We start from the raw sequence: 22,280 nt of genomic DNA, 5'->3' as shown, positions 1-22,280 counted from the left end.
TAAAGCGTAATTATACACTTTAGACAAAGTCTGCCAGTGCTTGTAATTACTCATGTAATGTCATACTTCCATATGTTTTGAAGATTGCAGTGGACATAAAGTATTTGCATTGGTATTATAATATGCATTTCAATCCATAATATTCTTTATGATCTGACAATTAAAATAACTGTTGCATTCATGTTCTTTCTATTCCATGTACTGTGATGGGATTCTGTATACTAGCAATTATCAGATATTTTGAGACGCTATTATTCTTGTTCTTGGTGTTATATATACAGGGGTTTCTCACAAAATTAGAACATCATCAATAAGTTATTTCAATTCTTCAATACAAAAAAGTGAAACTCATATATTATACAGAGTCATTACAAACTGAGTGATCTATTTCACGTGTTTATATCTGTTAATGTTGATGATTATGGCTTACAGCCAATGAAAACCCAAAAGTCATTATCTCAGTAAATTAGAATAAATAGCAAAAAAACACCTGCAGAGGCTTCCTAAGCATTTAAAAAAGTCCCTTAGTCTGTTTCAGTAGGCTCCACAATCATGGGGAAGACTGCTGACTTGAACGATGTCCAGAAGACAGTTATTGACACACGCCACAAGGAGGGTAAGCCACAAAAGGTCATTGCTACAGAATCTGGCTGTTCAGAGTGCTGTATCCAAGCATATTAAACCCTTCATGACAGGAGGTATTTTCATTTTTGCGTTTTCTTTTTTTTTGCTTTCCTTCTTCCTAGAGCCATAACTTTTTAAATTTTCTGTCAATTTGTTCATATGAGGGCTTGTTTTTTGCAGGACAAGTTATACTTTTGAGAAACACCATTGGTTTTACCATATGGTGTACTGGAAAATGGGAAAAAATCCAAGTGCAGTGAAATCGCAACAAAAAATTGCAATTCCACAATAGTTTTTTGTTTTGCTTTTTTACTGTGTTCACTAAATGCTAAAAGTGACCTGCCATTATGATTCTCCACATTCTTTTTTATTTAAGTGGTGAAAAAAATTCCCAAGTTTGTTAAAAAAATAAATACAATTGCGCCATTTTCTGATACCCGTAGTGTCTCCATTTTTTGTGAACTCAGGTTGGGAGAGGACTTAATTTTTGCCTGCTAAGCTGACGTTTTTAATTATAGCATTTTGAGGCTGATACCATTTTACTATTGCCAGTTATTGCATTTTAATGCAATGTTGCGGCAACCAAAAAAATGTAATTCTGGCGTTTTGACTTTTTTTCTTGTTACATCGTTTAGCGATCGGGTTAATTTTTTTTATATTGATAGATCAGGTAATTTTGAATGCGGCGATACCAAATACTGTATGTGTATGTTTTGATTTTGTTTTTATTGCTTTATTTTGAATGGAGCAAATGGGGGGTGAATTGAACTTTTATATTTTTTCAAAATTTTTTTATTTTTAAAAACATTTTTTTTTTCTTTTGGCATGTTTCAATGGGAGACAAGAAGCTGCCATAGCCCAATCGGCTCTGCTATATACAGGTGATTATCAGATCTCCTGTATGTAGCAGAATTGCTGACTTGCTATGAGTGCTGATCACTAATGGCGCTCAAGCAATCCGACAGTGACAACCATAGAGGTCTGGTTGTCGTGCCAACCCATCAGTGACCCACGATCACGTGACGGGGTCAACGATAGGCAGATTCCCGATGCGCTGGCTGGAAACGGCAGATATGTGCCGGGAAAGATGTGTGCTCACCGCCAGAGCCCACATCATATGGAGGGTGCCCAACATCGGCGTATTATTATGCCCAATGTCGAAAAGGGGTTAAAGGGAATCTGTCACCTCATTTTTGGCATATAAGATACCTGCAGGGGCTTATCTACAGCATTCTGTAACCTGAAAGAGAAGAAAAACGATCTAGATTATACTCACCCAGGGACGGTCCGGTCCGGGTCCAGTGGGTCTTGCGGTCCGTTCCATCACCTCCCATCTTCTAGCGATGACGTCCTCTTCCTTGCTGCCCATTGTGGCTCCGGCACAGGCGCACTGCTCTGCCTGTTGAGGACAGAGCAGAGTACTGCAGTGCGCAGGTGCCAGAAAGGTCAGAGAGGTCCAGCACCTGCGCACTGCAGGACTTTGCTCTGCTCTCAACAGGGCAAAGCAGTGCACCGGAGCCGCAACGGGAAGCAAAGAAGAGGACATCACTAGAAGATGGGAGGCGCCGGACCGCGACACCCATTGGACGCAGACCAGACCGCCCCTGAGTGAGTATAATCTAACTCATTTTTCTTCTCTTATCGGGGGCTTATCTACAGCATTACAGAATGCTGTAGATAAGCCCCTGATGGCGTTGGCTGCATCTTATATGTGAAAAAATAGGTGACAGATTCCCATTAATGGAAAGTTAAGTGGAAGGAAAAAATGTGGTAGAAAAAGTACACAAGCAACTGGGATAACCGCAGCCTTGTAAGGATTGTTAAGGAAAGGCCATTCAAAAATTGGAGGAGATTCACAAGGATTGGACTGCTGTTGGAGTCATTGCTTCAAGAGCCACCACACAGACGTATCCAGGACATGGGCTACAAGTGTCACATTGTTTGTGTCAAGCAAACTCGTGACCAATAGACAACACCAAAAGCGTCTTACCTGGGCCAAGGAGAAAATGAACTGGACTGTTGCTCAGTGGTCCAAGGTGTTGTTTTCAGATGAAAGTAAATTTTGCATATCATTTGGAAATCAAGGTCCCAGAGTCTAGAGGAAGAGTTAAGGCACACAATCCAAGCTGCTTGAGGTCAAATGGGAAGTTTCCACTTTCAGTGATGGTTTGGGAGCCATGTAATCTCCTGGTGTAGGTCCACTGTCATTTATCAAGCCAAAGTCAGCACAGCCATCTACCAGTACATTTTAGAGAACTTCATGCTTCCCTCTGCCGACAAGCTTTTGGGAGATGGAAATTTTATTCTCTAGCAGGACTTTGCACCTGTCCACACTGCCAAAAGTACCAATACCTGGTTTAAAAACAACAGTATCACTGTGCTTGATTGGCCAGCAAACTCGCCTGACCTTGTATTGTAAAGAGGAAGATGAGACACCAGACCCAACAATGCAGACGAGCTGAAGGCTGCTCTCAAAGCAACCTGGGCTTCCATAACACTTCAGCAGTGCCACAAGCTGATCGCCTCCATGCCACGCCGCATTGATTCAGTAATTATTGCTAAAGGAGCCCCCATCAAGTATTGAGTGCATTTACTGAACATGCATTTCAGTAGGCCAACATTTCAGATTTTAATATCATTTTTCAAGCTGGTGTTATAAAGTATTCTAATTTACTGAAATAAAGACTTTTGGGTCTAGAGGAAGAGTGAAGGCACACAATCCAAGCTGCTTGAAGTCAAATGGGAAGTTTCCACTTTCAGTGATGGTTTGGGGAGCCATGTAATCTCCTGGTGTAGGTCCACTGTCATAATCATCAACATTAACAAAAATAAAAACTTGAAATAGATCACTCTGTTTGTAATGACTATATAGTATGAGTTTCACTTTTTGTAATGAAATTAATTAACTTCTTGATGATAATCTAATTTTGTGAGAAGCACCTGTATATTAGAAATAAGGAAATGGTACTATATTCTGCCCTAGACAAAGATTGTGCAATGTATATTGAGCATATGGCTTACTTTGAAGCACACCAAGATTCATGTCTGCAACCGGAACAAGCAGGAAAGTGGATGCCCAGAATCATTTGGTAGTAAGCTCTTAAACCAAGACAAGACATTCCTCAGATATGGAGATGCTGCTGGCCCAAAGTGCAGAGATGGGGGAGGGGAGTTTTGAGGAGGCAGGAGATAATGCTGTGGAGGCTTCTTCAATAGGCTCCCCTTCTCTGCAAGCGCTGTGAATACAAGCAGTCTCAGTATTAATAAACTGCTGGGCCAAATACAGGAGGCGATTAAGGAATTTTTAAAAATTAACTCTGGCATGGCCTATAGTAGTACAGTCTGGGATACAATGAAAGCCTTTCTGAGGGGAATCCTAATTAGAGAAATTAAAATGTTAAAAGATAAACTTTTCAGTTTTTGAATTTCCACAAAAATTTAAAATCTAATATATAAAGCTCAATGTGGGTGTGTATGTATGTATGTATGTCCGGGATTGGCATCCACACCGTCGCAGCTACAGCCACAAAATTTTGCACAGTCACACATCTGGACCCCGGGAGCGTCATAGGCTATGTTGTGAGGTGAAATTTTAACCCCGCGCGTTCCAATTCACCAAACAATTTTGCCCCTATCTACATAATGGGGAAAAAGTGAAAGGAAAAGTGTTGGAGGCAAATTGACAGCTGCCAGATGTGAACAAGGGGGACTTAAAGAATGAGAGCGATGGCGCTAAAGAGTATATACCGTACAGTTGCTAATGTGGGGCCCTGACATGGGATACTCACATACACGGGGATATGAACACAAACACAAAATGTGCCACACACTACCACATGCTTCAACACATATACCACCCTCAGCACACATTTCACCACACATACACCAACCTCGCCACATAAAAGTCGAAACACAAAAGTCGCAACTCAAAACTCACCATGCTGTCCCAGAGCTGTTTAAAAGATGAAAAATGAGCTGTGATTGGTTGCTATCAGCAACAGTTTTCTTTGTAGACAGTTGTGGTAACTGAGGCCTATTATTCTTATCATTTCTATGGTGTTATCGTCCTTCTGTAAAGCTGGAAATAACACAATTTATTACCGTGCCAACACAGACCACCCTCTGACACAGACTGCAGGGGGAGCCCAGTATCACACAGGATAGGATTAGATACAGGGCTCAGCAGTCAGTATCACACAGGATAGGATTAGATACACAGCTCAGCAGTCAGTATCACACAGGAGAGGATTAGATACACAGCTCAGCAGTCAGTATCACACAGGAGAGGATTAGATACACAGCTCAGCAGTCAGTATCACACAGGATAGGATTAAATATGCAGCTCAGCAGTCAGTATCACACAGGATAGGATTAGATACACAGCTTAGCAGTCAGGATCACACAGGAGAGGATTAGATACACATGGCTCAGCAGTCAGTATCACACAGGATATGATTAGATACACGACTCAGCAGGCAGTATCACACAGGATAGGATTAGATACACAGCTCAGCAGTCAGTATCACACAGGATAGGATTAGATACACAGCTCAGCAGTCAGTATCACACAGGATAGTAATAGATAGTATCACACAGGATAGGATTAGATACGCGGCTTAGCACACAGTATCACACAGAATAGTATTAGATACACGGCTCAGCAGACAGTATCTCACAGAATAGGATTAGATACGCAGCTCAGCAGTCAGTATTACACAGGATAGGATGCACGGTTTTTATGTGCAATATAATCATTATAATTTGTTATAACTAACCACAGTTGGTTAGTATGCCCAGGCAACACCGGGCTCTTCAGCTAGTAACCAATAAATTTCGTTCAACTTCACAATTGTGTCCCACTTGTTGATTCTTCACCAAAAATTTACATTTGGTATCTTTATGTTTGAAGCATGATATATGGGAAAAGGTTGAAAAGTTTCAGGGTGCCGAATACTTTTGCAAGGCACTGTAATCTGAAGAATGAATGTGTTAGTGAACATTGCAGAAACAAACACATAGGAAAAGAAGACATACCAGACAAGGGGGGGGTGTTTTGGGGGAAGAGTTTTTCAATGTCTGTCTGCTATTTCATCCTTCTTTTCCGCTAGATTCCTAAAACTTAATATGAACAAAATTAATCATCTTTCCCCATCTCACGTGACGCCCCAACGGACCTATCCATTAAAGTAAACGGCTGCCCACTCTCTCCAGTCCCACCAACTCGCTGCCTCAGGGTTATCCTTGACACAGATCACTCTTTCAAACCACATATCCAAGCCCTTTCCACTTCCTGCCAACTTCAACTCAAAAATATTTCACGGATCCGTTCATTCCTCAACCAAGATTCTGAAAAAACCCTAGTCCATGCCCTCATCATCTCCTGCCTTGACTACTGCAACCTCCTGCTCTGTGGCCTCCCCTCTAACACTCTCGCACCCCTCCAATCTATTCTAAACTCTGCTGCCTGACTAATCCATCTGTCCCCCGCTATTCCCCGGCCTCACCCCTCTGTCAATCCCTGCACTGGCTTCCCATTACCCAAAGACTCCAGTTCAAAACCCTAACCATGACATACAAAGTCATCCACAACCTGTATCTTCCATACATCTGTGACCTCGTCTCCCGGTACTTACCTGCACGAAACCTCCGATCCTCACAAGATCTCCTTCTGTACTCCCCTCTTATCTTCTCTTCCCACAATTGCATACAAGATTTCTCCCGCGCATTACCCTTAAGGTCCCGTCACACCTAGCGATGCTATAACGACACGACAGGGATCGTTGCCGCATCGCTATGTGGTCGCTATTGAGATGTCAGACAGTCCAATCTACCCAACAACGGAGCAATGATCTAGCGTGTCATAGCAACCTTTGTAATGATGTCGGGAACGCTAATCCCCACCTTGTCTTGCTTCTGAGTCGCTAACGAGGACGTTAGGCTAGGTGTCAAACGTGACGATACAAGCGACTCAGCGGGACATGAGCGACCAAAGAAATGTCCAGACATTTCGGGCACGATCACCGATACCCGGCAGGGGGGCTGGTGGCTATAACGTCACAGTACTAGTGACTCAGCAGCAATCTCGCTAGCGATCTCGCTTAGTGTGACAGGGCCTTTACTCTGGAACTCTCTAACACAAGATATCAGACTCTTGTCTACCATGGAAACTTTCAAAAAGAACCTGAAGACCTACCTCTTCCGACAAGCCTACAACCTGCAGTAACCACCGATCCACCAAACCGCTGCACGACCAGCTCTACCCTCGCCTACTGTATTCTCACCCATCCCTTGTAGATTGTGAGCCCTCGCGGGCAGGGTCCTCTCTCCTCCTGTACCAGTTGTGACTTGTATTGTTTAAGATTACTGTACTTGTATGTATTATGTAAATCCCTCCTCACATGTAAAGCGCCATGGAATAAGTGGGGCTATAATAATAATTGGGGGGAGTGAAAGAGTTGTTAATTGGTTTACAATAAAATTTTAAGGTTATACCATGATACAATACAGGCATTATTATAACAATGTCTTAAAAATGGATGGATTTACAGTGTTATGTAATATAAGAATGTAATATATATTGCTGGGACATTGTGATTGGCACAATAAAAATGGTTTTGATTAAAAAAAAAAAAAAATAGCTATTTTATCCACTAACAGGTTTTCCTTTAACCATAATAGAATTTGTTTTCTATATTACAGGTTTGGAAGAGATCAGGAGCTTGGTTTTTCAAAACCATCCCAAAATATATTTTACCGTTAAAAGTCTCAAGGACGAATGAACTTCACCTGAGGCATGCGCAAGCTGAACCTCAGATTCAAGATCTGAAGACCATTGTAGCAAATCGAACATATACTTGGGCAAAAGGAAGAGGTCAGTGGTTTGTTATTATAACCCTGAGTGCAGTTATAAAAAAAAAATGTCTTTAGCACACTGGTGTCATAATATTACTGGAAAATGTTTCATTCTTACAGTAATACTCTACAATTCTATAAAAATTTGTGCACTCATAATGTGTTGTAATTAATATTTTTAACTATAAAATTTACTTTCCTACAAGTGTACCATTATATATTAAATATTACTCTGTCTCTAAGTTTGATCCCCTATGCCTAAACCATTTATATACACTTATAGCCCAGTGAAAGATGAACTCATTGGTACCTTTTTATTTTGTCAATGCCTGACTCGATAAATTCATGTTTTTAACAGTGTGCAAATGAGGTGTTAAGTGCAGGGGCAGAAGAAAGCACTTAAGGAAACTCTACCTACTTAACCTTCTTGGTACCGCTCTTCATTTGATTATAATCTTGGTGTGTGGAAGAGAGAGCAGACTTCAGTGTCTTTACAAACACCGCTCCAGCTCTCATGGCATCGTCAGCTTTGATCTGTTCCCCCAAACAATTGACAATCCAAAGGTACCAATGAGTTAATCAGTCATTGGATTATATGCATTGCACATATATTCATTTTTTTAGGGGGTTCAAACGTACTGATTCCCTTTAACCCCTTCATGACAGCCAATACGTATATTTACTGACCTGAGATATAAGGGAATATCATCCCCATACAGGTGACAATCCAGCAGCTGTCGGCTGTCCACTATATCTGACTACTTGCTGTATCACAAATGATAGGTGTTGGCACCATCCATATCTGTTTAACCCCTTAGTTGCTGCTGTGAATAGTGACTACATCAAATAAATGGTTAATAGATTGTGGGGGCTTGCACTTTAATCTAATTGACATACCGAGATCATGATTGTGTGGTCCTGATGTTTGCCATAGCAGTTCATGGCCAAATAGCGGCCTTAGAGTCTCCCGGCTACAGCGGCCAGTTGAGAAGGTAGTGACATTTAGGTGGTAAACAAACACTTTTTCATTCCGGCTATACCACTTTGCATTAATTCCTGAAAATCACCTGAAGGGTTAATAAACTACCTGACCGCAGTTTTCAATATGTCAGGGGGTGCAGTTTTTAAAATGGTATCATGTTTGGGGTTTTCCAATGTATAGCACCCCTAAAATCAAACTTGAATAGGTCCCTCAAAAAAATAAATTTTGTAAATTTCCTTGAAAAAATGAAAAATTATTGCTACATTTTTAAACCTCCTGTGAGAATCATGGGGGAATAGTGGATGAGGGCAGGTATATCTCGCCCAGATACCTTTCCTATGTGGCCTAGTCTGGTCAGTATCTCACATGGTGACTAATGAGTAATGGGAGGCGGATGTAAAAGGATGCCATGTGGTGTGTTAGTTGCTCAGCCTGGGGAACACAGAGAGCATGTCTGTGTGAGCGACACTTGTGAGTGAACGCTGTGCTTACGGTAATGCTGGTTTGGCTGGCTGAGAGAAGCCCTCCAGTTGGTAGTTACTATGGACCCTGATGGACTTAAAGTCTCCCTTCAACCTTAATAACTATGTTACTATGTTTAGTTAGTGCCGGACAGGCAAGGATTTGTTTTATGTTTTATTTCCTGTATGTTTTGCTTTCACCAGAAATAAACCTGACCCAGCGTCAGTTATGTCCGAATCCCAGCTGTGCCCCTGAGTTTCATGCTAAACTCACGTGGCCTTTGACCCCAGCAAAGGTGATCCCGGAGTGTTTTATCACACTCTTAAAAGGCTAACAAAATAAATTAACATTTTAAAAATGGTGCTGATGTGAAGCAGGTAGAGTTGAGCGAAACGGTTCTGTCAAATTCAAAAATCGCCGACTTTAGCTAAAGTCGGGTTTCGCCGATCGAAACCCGACCATAGCGTGAGGTCGGCCATGAGGTCGACGAGCGCCAAAGTCGCGTTTCAAATAATGCTTCCAGAGCCCTTTCTCAGCCAATGATGGAGGATGCACACTGTGGGCAATGCGATGACATGGCAGCGGCCATCACTATCTTAGAGAAGGGCATTGAAGTGATTGGCTGGCTTTGTGTGGTGTCACAGTGGCTATAAAAGGCCGTGACTGCCGACCGCCATCTTACTTCTGCCAATCTTAGAATAGGGAGAGGTGCTGCTGCTGATTCTGAATAAGGGAGAGCACTAGGCAGGGAAGAAGAAAAAAAAATTGCTTCTGCTTATAACGCTTTTCACTGTACAGTTCGTGTGCAGTGAAAGGGGAGGATTTTTGTTGTGTGCAGCAGCGCTGGTGGTGATTAGGCTGCCTTTTAAGGCTACCTGATAGCTGCTTTGCTGTGTGCACACTGCTATTCAAACTGCTTTTTTTAAAGCACTCCGACTTTTATTATTTTGTTCTGGTGAGTTACGGAGCGTTCATTTTTTCACACACCGTATAGATGTGCACGCTCCTCACAGACTATCGTGTACTGGCTGGTATCACGGACAAATACAAGCTATCTGTGTGTGACTCTGGAATAACAAGCCTAGGAGATTTTCCATTTTTCCAGACCTACACCTTATAGAGCTGTCCGCTTTTCAAACAGTTTCGTATATCTGCTGTTTGATTACAGTCAAAACTATACAGAGACAGCGAGTGTCACTCCGTATAAAAATAGACAGAGATTGACAATTTTCCATACAGACCCCGTATAGAGCTGTCCGATTCTCCAACAGTATTGTAGATCTGCCGTTCGCATTACATTCACATCTATACAGAGTCAGTGTGTGTGTGACACTCCGTAAATACATATACGGAGATTGTTAGTTACACAAAAAGTGTATACAACTGCACACTTCTGATACAGTTCCGTATATATGCTTGTTGGATATGGTCAAATACATACTGGGAGAGCGTCATTGACTAACAAAATATATACAAAATTTTAATACACCTTACACAGCTGGACGCTCCTCATACAGTACCATATCTCTGCTGGTATTTTTGGTACATTTTCCCAAACAAGAGGAAGTGGAGGAGGCCGCGGACCTGCTCAGGGGGGCGCAACTGGTAATGATGGTGGTGGTGCATTGGCTGGTTCTGGCAAAAGCACAATAGCAGCTAAGGCAGGAGATGTTGAGCCTGCATCATCGTCTGGCCCAAGAAGGCCTGTAAGGTTCCCTTTTCTTGGAGTAGGAAAACCGCTTTTAAAGCCGGAGCATCAGGAACAGGTTTTGGCGTACATTGCCGAAACAGCCACCGGCTCTATTGCCTCCTCTTCTGAAAGTTCGAAACCTGCAAGCACGGAGTCGTCAGTGGTCAGTGCAGGATTCTGGTCAGGAGAAACACCTTTCCTTGTGTCCTTCACCCCCACCAAAGGTTAAGGATGCGGCAGCCCACACTTCAGATTACTCTATGGAGCTCTTTTCACATACCATGCCTGGGTTATCCAGTCAAATCCTGAATTCCCCAGTCCAAGATGAATCTGACAAGGAGTGCACTGAAGCACAGCCACTGCTAGATGATTCTGCTGGTACATTGACCCAGAGCACTACATTGATCTCGCAGTCTACTGAGCCAGAATCTGACCCTGACGAAACTCAGGTGTCCCTTCCCGCATACTATACCACCTTACACGGTGATACAGAGGAAGGTAAAGAGGAAGGTAAAGAGGAAGGTGCAGATGACTTTGAAGAGGAGGTGATGGATGATCCAGTTCTTTACCCTGATTGGCATCCATTGGGGGAGGAGGGTGACGCTGGCAATAGTTCAGATAAGGAGAAGGATCTGCAGTAGGCATTGACATCGCAGCAGCGGTTATCTGGCAGGCACGTAGCTGTCCAAAAACTAAGAGTTGCAGGACAACTTGGCCAGATGGTCAACTTAGCACAGCGTGCAAGGCCAGAAAATGTATACCATAGTAGGAAGAGTGCAGTGTGGCACTTCTTTGTCCAAAATCCTGCTGATGAGGCAAAGGTTACATGTAAGAAGTGCGGAAGGACCTTTAGCTGAGGTAAACAACTCAGAAATTTGAATACCAGTTGCATGCTTAGACATTTAATCAACATGCACTTGCAAGCGTGGACGGACTACAAAACCTCAGGTAGCACATGTGCACCTGCTCCGACTGAAGGTAGCCAGCAACGCTCCATCGCTTCCCTCACTGTAAGACCACCGCCACCATTAAGCACACCACCAGCACTAAATGTTGAGGTGTCGTCGCAAGGCCAAAGCACTCAGGGAATCACAATGGTTTTGCAACACAACACTGAATCTAGGCCATCACCAACAATACCATCACCAACCCCCTCTCACTCCGTCCGGTCCACCGCTACTTCCCCCATATGCAGCTCTCCAGTCCAGCTCACCCTACCAGATACTCTGAGTAGGACAAGAAAGTACTCATCCTCTCATCCATGTACACTGTGTCTGAACGCCTACATTGCCAAACTAATCTCATTAGAGATGATGCCCTACCATTTGGTTGAAAGTGAAGCTTTCCGCGAGCTCATGGCCTATGCTGTCCCACGCTATGACCTAACCAGTCGGCACTTCTTTTCTCAAAAAGTCATCCCAGCCCTCCACCTGCATGTGAAATACCGCATTGTCCATGCACTCAAGCAATCAGTGAGTGGAAAGGTGCACCTCACAACAGATGCATGGTCCAGTAGGCATGGCCAGGGCCGTTATGTGTCCATCACTGTGCACTGGGTTAATGTGGTGGATGCAGGCTCCACAGGGGACAGTGGAACAGTGCTGCCTAGCCCACGGTATAGGAAACAGTTGGCTGTAGGCTTTCGACCTTCCTCCTCCATAAGCAAAAGCTTGTGCACAGAGCACAGTCGCACGAGCACTCCAGCCGCAGCTGGCAGTGTTGCACACGAGGTGTCCCACTATCGAACAGCTAGTGGTAAGCGTCAGCAGGCTGTGATAAAGATGATATCTTTGGGCGACAACAGACACACCGCGGAGGTACTGGCCGACTACTTGCAGCGACAAACTGAGTCATGGCTGGGTACTCTACATTTTAAGCCAGGCAAGGTAGTCAATGATAACGGACATAATTTTGTGGCAGCCATAGCCCGTGCAAAACTCACACACATACCTTGCCTGGCTCACACTTTGAATCTGGTGGTGCAGTGCTTCCTTAATAATTATCCAGAGTTAACATCACTGCTCCATAAGGTGCGAAGACTGTGCTCGCACATCCGTCACTCAAACGTCCACTCCACTCGTATGCAGAAGCTGCAGCGATTGCTCCTCCCCAAGCACCGCCTAATCATAGACGTTGCAACAAGGTGGAACTCCACCCTGCACATGGTTGAGAGGCTGTGTGAACAGAGGCAGGCTGTAATGCATTTGTGGGAGGATACACGGGCAGGCAGCTTGAGGGCAGACATGGAGTTGTCGGGTGTGCAGTGGTCAAAGCTGAAAGACCTCTGTAAAGTCCTTCAGTGTTTTGAGGAATGCATACGGCTGGTAAGCGCAGACAATGCCATCATATGCATGAGCATCCCACTTATTCATCTGCTCATGCAAAGTTTGACGCACATTAAGGATCTAGTGTTATGAATGGGTCACCGAGGAGAAAAAAGCAAAACAAGCTAAGTCACAGAAAACCAGAGAGGTTGGTAACTATGCAGATTGCAGATCCTTGATCTTACCACACAACTAGCAGTAGCCGTGGAGCGTGCCTACGATGTTCCTAGACGCCTCGTCACGGGCGGAGGACTAAATAAGCCTAAAGCAAGAACAGGGAAAACTAACTGCCCCAGTGCAGACCCCAAAGGAATAGATAGCCTCCACACATGTATTGACGGTGAAGCAAGATGAAGGCACAGACACAGGCAGGAAAATAGGCTGAGCAAATGATGGGGCCCAAACTAACTACACAGGAAAGGAAAGAAAAGACACTATCTGCAACCTGCAAGAAACCCTACAAAAATAATGTCCCAACACTTCTGATAGCAAAATTAACCCTGAAGTCACTAGACTTCTCCCACTATATCAGCACTCTGAAATATTCTGAGACAGAGCAAAAAGAGACAGAACTAGTAAGGGACAAAAGGCCAATTGGCAAAATACTGATAAACAAGAGTGGAAATTCTGCACAGTCCCCAGCCGGGGGCTGGCTGACCACACAAAAAACTGAATAGACCAACAAAATCAAGTGTGAACATTAGCAGATAAACTTAGCTTTAGATGACTGGAACAGAGCTGAAAACCAAGAGCTGACAAGCCAGAAGGAATCACCAGCAACTGAATAGGGCGTCGACTGTCTTAAATCCAATCTGAGGATCCCGAGGTCCAATCGTCATCCTCATTCTCAGGTGGCAGATCTCCACCGATCAAATCAGCCTTACCACCTCCTGTTACCACCAGAGGGAGTCTGGAAGGGGAACTCACAACTGGTGAACCAGAGAATGAACTCACAACAGTGCCCCCCCTTAAGGAGGGGTCACCGAACCCTCATCCACGCCACCAGGCCTATCAGGATGGGCCCGGTGAAAAGCACAAACCAATCTATTGGCATGAATATCAGAGGCAGAGACCCCAGAATTATCCTCCTGACCATAACCCTTCCATTTGACCAAATACTGGAGTCCCCGTCTAACCAAACGAGAATCCAATATTTTCTCTACCTCATATTCCACATTGCCTTCGACCAACACAGGGTCAGGAGGTGCTGCCATAGGAACCACTGGCTCAACAAACCTCTTCAACAGAGATTTGTGAAATACGTTATGGGTCTTGAACGTAACTGGAAGAGCCAATCGAAACGAAACAGGATTAAGAATTTCCAAAATCTTATAAGGACCAATAAATCTTGGCTTAAATTTAGGAGATGCAACCTTCATAGGAATATTCTTAGACGACAACCAAACCATATCACCCACTTTAAATCGGGGACCAATGGTCCTATGCCGGTTGGAAAATCGCTGGGCCTTTTCCTGAGAAAGTGACAACTTATCCACCACTTGGTCCCATATCTGCTGCATTCTCTTAACCACAGTGTCCACACCTGGGCAGGACGAAGATTCCACTTGCCCTGAAGAGAATCGAGGATGAAACCCAAAATTACAGAAAAAGGGTGACATCAAAGTGGCAGAACTAGCTCTATTGTTCAGTGCGAATTCGGCCAAGGGCAAAAATGAGACCCAATCATCCTGATCAGCAGATATAAAACATCTCAAATAAGACTCCAAGGTCTGGTTTGTACCCTCAGTCTGCCCATTGGTCTGGGGATGAAACGCGGAGGAGAAGGATAACTGAATTCCCAGATTGGAACAAAAGGCTTTCCAGAATCTGGAAACAAACTGGACTCCTCTGTCGGACACAAAGTTCTCAGGAATCCCATGTAACCGAACCACCTGTTGTAAAAACAAGGGCACCAACTCAGCGGAAGATGGCAACTTTGGGAGTGGTACAAGATGGACAATCTTCGAAAATCTATCACAAATCACCCAGATAACAGTCATTCTCTGAGAGACAGGAAGATCAGAAATAAAATCCATTGAGATATGGGTCCATGGCCTCTTGGGTACTGGCAAGGGCATCAGCAACCCACTAGAACGAGAACAGGGTTTAGACCGAGAACAAGTCCCACAGGACTGTACAAAATTCCTGAAGTCACGAAATAAGGCAGACCACCAAAAGGACCGACTCACCAAATCTCTGGTACCAAAAATACCTGGATGACCAGCCAATGCGGAGCAATGAATTTCAGACATCACTCTTTCTCCACTGGTCAGGAACATACAATTTTCCCATAGGGCAACGCTCAGGTTTATCCTCCTGAAATTCCTCCAGGGCGCGTCTCAAATCGGGCGAAATGGCAGAAAGAACTACCCCCTCACCTAGGATGGTAGTAGGCTCGGTCACACTAAGAGAATCGGCAAAGAAACTCCTAGAAAGGGCGTCTGCCTTAACATTCTTAGTGCCTGGAAGAAAAGAGACCACAAAATTAAAACGCGTGAAAAACAAGGCCCATCTAGCCTGTCTAGGATTCAAGCGTTTGGCCGACTCCAGATAAATCAAATTCTTGTGATCGGTGAGGACCACAACTTGATGTCTAGCTCCCTCCAACCAATGTCTCCACTCCTCAAATGCACACTTCATGGTCAACAATTCCCGATTCCCCATGTTATAATTGCATTCAGATGGGGAGAACTTTCGAGAAAAGAAGGCACAGGGATTGATCTTAGAAGTCACGGTCTTTTTGGGACAAAACAGCTCCTGCACCAATCTCAGAAGCATCTACCTCCACCTGAAATGGAAGTGAGACATCAGGTTGCCGTAAAACTGGAGCGGAAGTAAATCTCTTCTTAAGCTCCTGAAATGCTGAGATAGCCTCAGGAGACCAATTCAGCACATCAGCGCCCTTCTTGGTCAGATCAGTCAGTGGTTTGACAATACCAGAAAAATTACCTATAAATTTACGATAGAAATTAGGAAAAACCCGAAAACTTCTGGCGGGCCTTCAAAGAAGTAGGCTGAACCCAATCATAAATGGCCTGTACCTTGGCTGGGTCATTTCAATAGTCGATGGAGATAAGATAAATCCCAAAAATGAAATCCTCTGTACACCAAAGAGGCATTTCGATCCCTTAACAAACAGGGAATTCTCCCTCAAAATCTGGAACACAGTCCGGACGTGTTCCACATGTGAATCCCAATCACTAGAAAAGATCAAAATATCATCCAGATAGATGATCAAAAACTTATCCACAAAGTCACGGAAAATATCATTCATAAAAGACTGGAAGACAGAAGGGGCATTAGTGAGCCCAAAAGGCATCACCAGGTACTCAAAATGTCCCTTCGGAGTATTAAACGCCGTCTTCCATTCATCCCCGTGATTGATGCGAATAAGATTATACGCCCCCCCTGAGGTCAAGCTTAGTAAACCAGCAGGCACTCTTAACTCTGGAGAATAAATCAGACATTAGATGTAACGGGTACTGATATTTAACTGTCCTCTTGTTAAGGGAACAATAATCAATACACGGTCTTAATGAACCATCTTTCTTGGCCACAAAAAAAACAGCACCTAAAGGTGACGAGGATGGTCTAATATGACCCTTCTCCAATGACTCCTTAATATAGGATCGAATAGCATCATGTTCGGGTACTGATAAGTTGAAAAGCCGACCCTTGGGAAATTTACACCCAGGCATCAACTCAATTGCACAGTCATAACTCCTATGAGGAGGCAAAGACGCAGACTTGCTCTCACTAAATACATCAGAAAAATAGGCTAGATAATCAGGAATATCATGAGACTGAGGAGAGGTGGAGAAAACAGGGGCGTTCCTAAGAACACACTGACAACCCTAACTCACCACAGACCCAGATTTCCAATCCAAAACTGGATTATGAGTTTGCAACCAAGGAAAGCCCAGAACAATAGTATCATGCAAATTATGCAGCACCAAAAATTTACAATTTTCTTGGTGGTCTGGGGCCACCCGCATCATCACCTTGGTCCAAAACTGAGGATTATTCTCCGCCAAAGGAGTAGCATCAATACCCCTCAAAGGAATAGGCGTCCGCAGAGGCGTCATGGAAAAACCACAACGTTTAGCAAAGTCCAAATCCATCAGATTCAACGCTTCTCCTGAATCCACAAAAGCCTTCATGGAAAATGTGGATAAGGAGCAGATCAGAGTAATTGCCAAAAGAAACTTAGGTTGTATACTGCCCACAGCAAATGTGTGTGCAAAACGTTTCTCTCGTTTTGGGCAGACAGAAATAATATGAGAGACGTCTTCACAGAAAAAACAGCTTATTACGCCTTCTAAACTCCTGACGTTGCGCCCTAGACAAAACTCTATCACATTGCATAGGTTCAGACATTTGTCCAAAAGGTGGCAACTCCTCTCGTGTAGTTTTGCGTTCACGTAAACGCCGATCAATTTGAATGGCTAATAGAATCGTCAAGACCAGAGGTAACAGGAAATCCCACCATAGTATCTTTTACGGTTTCTGACAAACTCTTCTGAAGGAGAGCTGCCAAGGCACCATCATTCCAGGTAGTAAGGACCGCCCACTTTCGGAATTTTTGACAGTACAACTCTGCAGAATCCTGAACCTGGTTCAATGCCAATAGGGCTTTCTCAGCCTGATCAATAGTATTAGGTTCATCATACAACAACCCCAAGGATTGAAAAAATACATCCACATTAGTCAGAATAGGATCTTCAGGTGTCAAAGAAAACGCCCAATCCTGGGGATCGCCGCGCAGCAAAGAGATGACAATTTTAACCTGCTGCGCAGAGCTTCCCGATGAATTAGGCTTCAGGGCAAGAAATAATTTACAATTATTCTTAAAATTCAAAAATTTAGACCGATCCCCAAAAAACACATCAGGAGTAGGGATCCCTGGTTCAGCAGCATGTGAATGAGCGAGATAGGCAGAAATACCCCGCACTTCAGCAGTGAGCTGCTCCACACGATCAGACAATTGCTTAATCTCCATAAAAAAAAAAAATCCTCCTATGGCCCCAGAAAAAAAGAGGAAAAAATATACATATAGAAAAAAAAAATTCTGACTGCTTTTGAGTACCCTAGAATCTGCGGTATGGCTGGTGATTCTGTTATGAATGGGTCACCGAGGAGAAAAAAGCAAAACAAGCTAAGCCACAGAAAACCAGAGTGATTGGTAACTATGCAGATTGCAGATCCCTGATCTTACCACACAACTTGCAGTAGCAGTGGAGCATGCCTACGATGAACCTAGATGCCTCATCACGGCCGGAGGACTAAATAAGCCTAAAGCAAGAAAAGGGAAAACAAACTGCCCCAGATTAGACCCCCCACACATGTATTGACAGGGAAACAAGATGAAGGCACAAACAGGCAGGAAAATAGGCTGAGCAAATGATGGGGCCCAAACTAACTAGACAGGAAAGGAAAGGGAAGACACTATCTGCAACCTGCAAAAAACCCTACAAAAATAATGTCCCAACACTTCTGATAGCCAAAATTAACCCTGAAGTCACTAGACTTCTCCCACTATATCAGCACTCTGAAATATTCTGAGACAGAGCAAAAAGAGACAGAACTAGTAAGGGACAAAACATGCCAATTGGCAAAATACTGATAAATAAGAGTGGAAATTCAGCTCAGCCCCCAGCCGGGGCTAGCAGACCACACAAAAAACTGAATAGACCAACAAAATCAAGTGTGAACATTAGCAGAAAAACTTAGCTTTAGATGACTGGAACAGAGCTGAAAACCAAGAGCTGACAAGCCAGAAGGAATCACCAGCAACTGAATAGGGCGTCGGCTGTCTTAAATCCAATCTGAGAATCCTGAGATCCAATCGTCATCCTCATTCTCAGGTGGCAGATCTCCACCGATCAAACCAGCCGCACCACCTCCTGAACCAGAGAATGAACTCACAACACTCTACCTTCTGATGATCAATGGCTACCATTTGTAATGGACGGCAACTTACAAGTGGATGCAGTGGTGCTTTATGATCACCTTTCACAGTTGTGATAGTCACAGACGTGTGACATTCCTGCCACCATTTTTCACTGTCTCCTCTCATACCAATCCAATAGAATCGCCTACTGCCTTTGGCTTCTTTCTTTTGCCCTCCAAAATGACCAGACACATCATGATAGGCAGTGAGGACCATGTCTACATCTCTCCCTGTGTTCACAATTTGATGGAGACGATTAGCGGTGATGTGATCCACGCTTCTGCGATAAAGCAATCTTTTCTTCACAAAGAATCGTTTTTGCTGTCTCCACAGACACTGTAATTGAGGGTTTGCATCACCTCTGCAACATCTACTGGTAGGTTTTCCCGCGATGAGTAATTCCCAAATTTCTGCTAACACTCGACTTTCCGTCTGTACTTTTATCCATGTAGTTTCCAGTAGCGGAGAGTCTATACTGGCTTACTGGGATTGAAATATATGCGAATATTTAAAAGTACCACAACACTGTATACTGTTGTACGCTTAGAATACCTTTCCCTTTTTCTACTTTTTAAATTCGGGAGTAATACATAGTGAGCCTGTTTGTGTCTGTGTCTGACTCCGGAAGTATAGACAGAAATTTACAATTACCCCTAGACTGGATACACCTGGTATGTACTGATACAGTACCTTTGTTCAAAATTTTTCATTACGGTATCATCCATAGTGAGTGAGCGTGTGTGGTTTACGCCTTCTATATATACGGTGAATCGGAGATGCCAATTTTTACCCTATACTCGATACAGCTTGTATCTTGTTATACAGTACCTTTGTTTGACATTTAGTATTACGGTCAAATCCATACTGAGTAAGCGTCTGAGAGTGACTACGGGACTATGTATATGGAGATTTCAATTGTACCCTATAATATATATACTTGCTATCTTGTTATCCAGTACCTTTTTTACAACATTTTTTATTATGGTCAAGCCCAGACTGAGTGAGCGTCTGAGGGTGACTCCGCAAATATATACTGAGATTTCAAATTTGGCCAACACTGTATACAGCTGTACGCTTCTGATACAGTTTCCTTTTTTGCTATTTAGATTCTGGTGTAATCCATAATGAGCCTGTGAATGTCTGTCTGTTACTCTGGAAATATATTTGGAGCATTAAGATTACCCCAACACTGTATAAAGCTACATCCTTGTATTACATTACCCATTTACAGCTTTTCATATTCTTGTGTAATCCATACTGGGCCTGAGAGCATTTGTGTCTGCCTCCTGAAATATATACGGAGATTCATAATGTTTACACTATACTATATACAGTATACCTTGTATCTGGTGATACTGTACCCTTTTTCAACTTTTTATTTTATTGGGTAATCTATACTGAGCCTGTGAGCGTCTGTGTATGACTCATGAAATATATACGGAGATTTACGGTTATCCCTAGACTGTATAGAGCTGTACGCTTCTGATACAGTACCATATATCTGCTGGTATTTTGGGTCCATTTTCCAAAACATGAGGAAGTATGGTGGAAGAGGATGCGGATGTGGGCGTGGGGGGCCACCTGGTACTGATGGTGGTGGAGGTGCATCTGCTGGTAGTGCCAAAAACACAATAGCAGCTAAGGCAGGAGGTGTTGAGCCTGTGTCATGGTGTAGCTCTGGAAGGCCTGTAAGGCTCCCTTTTCTGGGAGTAGGTAGACTGCTTTTAAAGCCGGAGCATCAGGAACTGTTTTTGGCTTACATTGCTGAAACAGCCTCCAGCTCTATCACCTCTTCTTCTGAAGTTTATAAAAGTGCAAGAGCTGAGTTGTCAGTGCAGGCTTCTGTTCAGGAGCAACCACTTTCCTTGTGTCCTTCACCCACACCAAAAGTGAAGGATGCGGCAGCACACGCTTCAGATTACTCCATGGAGCTCTTTTCACATACCATGCCTGGGTTAATTAAAAATGGGGCCCATCATATACTGGAGCATTCCAAATAGGGGACATCAGACACTGGAGCAGCATTTACGGGGCTCATTATACACTGGAGCATTAGAAATGGGGCCCATTACATATGGAGCATTATTAGGGCCCATCATACACTGGAGCATCGTCCATGGGGACCATCATATACTGTAGCATTATGTGGACCTCATCATATACTGTATGGAACATTTTATGTTACCAGTTATTTTGTATGGAGAAATATATGGGGCTCATTATTCTGTATGGCGCACAATGAGGTGGCCATAACACTGTATGGAGTAATATACTGTCCTGTTTTTGAGCTGTTGTACAATTTAAAATAGATCAGTCATGTCATGTAAGCAGTGAAGTATGTGTCATTGTACTATACCTATATTTCTGTGGTGTATCGGAGCATCATGAGTTGTGGTATGTGTTAAAGGGGCGCACTGACACTCTTTGGCCCAGGGCACAAGAAAACCTGTAGCCAGCCCTACCCCCCCACAACTTTAGCCAAATAACCCCCGGTTTTCAATGCGTAACTATTATTATGAAGTAAATTAAGGTTGACAAGCTTCAGTAAAAAGAATTGATGTTTTTGGCATTGAAATGGGCACTGTAGGTGTGTTTCCTGTCCTCCACTCCCTGCCAACTTTGCTTCCCCATTGACTTGCATTGGGTTTCGTGTTTCCGTCGGCCTCCGACTTTTCCCTATAGTCGGCCGATTTCGTTCAACCCGACTTTCGCGAAAGTCAGGTTTCATGAAACTCGACTCAACCCTAAAAAAGGCAAAGTCGCTCATCTCTAGAAGCAGGAATGAGGGAAATGTTATTTATTAATGTTTTTCTGTGGTACGACTATCTGGATTAAAGGGATAATCATTCAAGGTTTGAAAATTGCAATTTTTTTTACATTTTTGTCAAATTTCTGATATTTTTTATAAATACAAAATATATCAATCTAAATTTACCACCATCATAAATTATAATGTGCCACGACAAAAACCACTGGGATTTATTGAAGCATTCCAGAGTTATGACCACATAAAGTGACATTGGTCAGAATTTAAAAAATTTGCCCGGTCACGAAGGGGTTAAGTAGTAGTAAGCCTGCAGATTGTATTGGTGAGTTGAATTGAATTTATTTTTTTAATGTACAAAAAGCATTGTACGGCTACAATGTTTCAAGGAGTAAAGATAGCAAGTGTTAAAAGGGAACCTGTTGCCTACAAAAACGCTATACTCCTGCAGATATAATGGTAATCAGCAGGCATGTATAATTTTAATCATGATTGGCTAAACAACTAGAAGGAGCAACTTCAGATAAAAAATAGTTTTATTCTCCTTGCAGCCGCTCGCTTCCAGTCATCCTGGCTGTGCAGAAGGCTGTAACAATTAGGACTCATTCAACATCACTGATTTTTCATCAGTA

General features: G+C 43.3%; 1 protein-coding gene across 8 annotated transcripts in view; it reads left to right on the top strand.

Moving 5' to 3' along the window:
- The window catches only part of RPH3AL (rabphilin 3A like (without C2 domains)), a 592,574-nt gene that overhangs the window by 360,261 nt on the left and 210,033 nt on the right, over positions 1-22,280 (top strand). For all 8 annotated transcript variants that reach the window (XM_073574447.1, XM_073574464.1, XM_073574429.1 and 5 more), the window contains one exon: positions 7,324-7,495. In XM_073574447.1, the coding sequence (XP_073430548.1) occupies positions 7,324-7,495 (172 nt within the window). The remainder of the gene's footprint in view (positions 1-7,323; positions 7,496-22,280) is intronic.

Source organism: Dendrobates tinctorius, unplaced genomic scaffold (assembly GCF_039654945.1).
Source record: "Dendrobates tinctorius isolate UK_male_01 unplaced genomic scaffold, ASM3965494v1 ptg000007l, whole genome shotgun sequence".
Taxonomy (NCBI): domain Eukaryota; kingdom Metazoa; phylum Chordata; class Amphibia; order Anura; family Dendrobatidae; genus Dendrobates; species Dendrobates tinctorius.
Note: the sequence above shows the minus strand (reverse complement) of the source record. Positions and strands in the feature narration are given on the sequence as shown.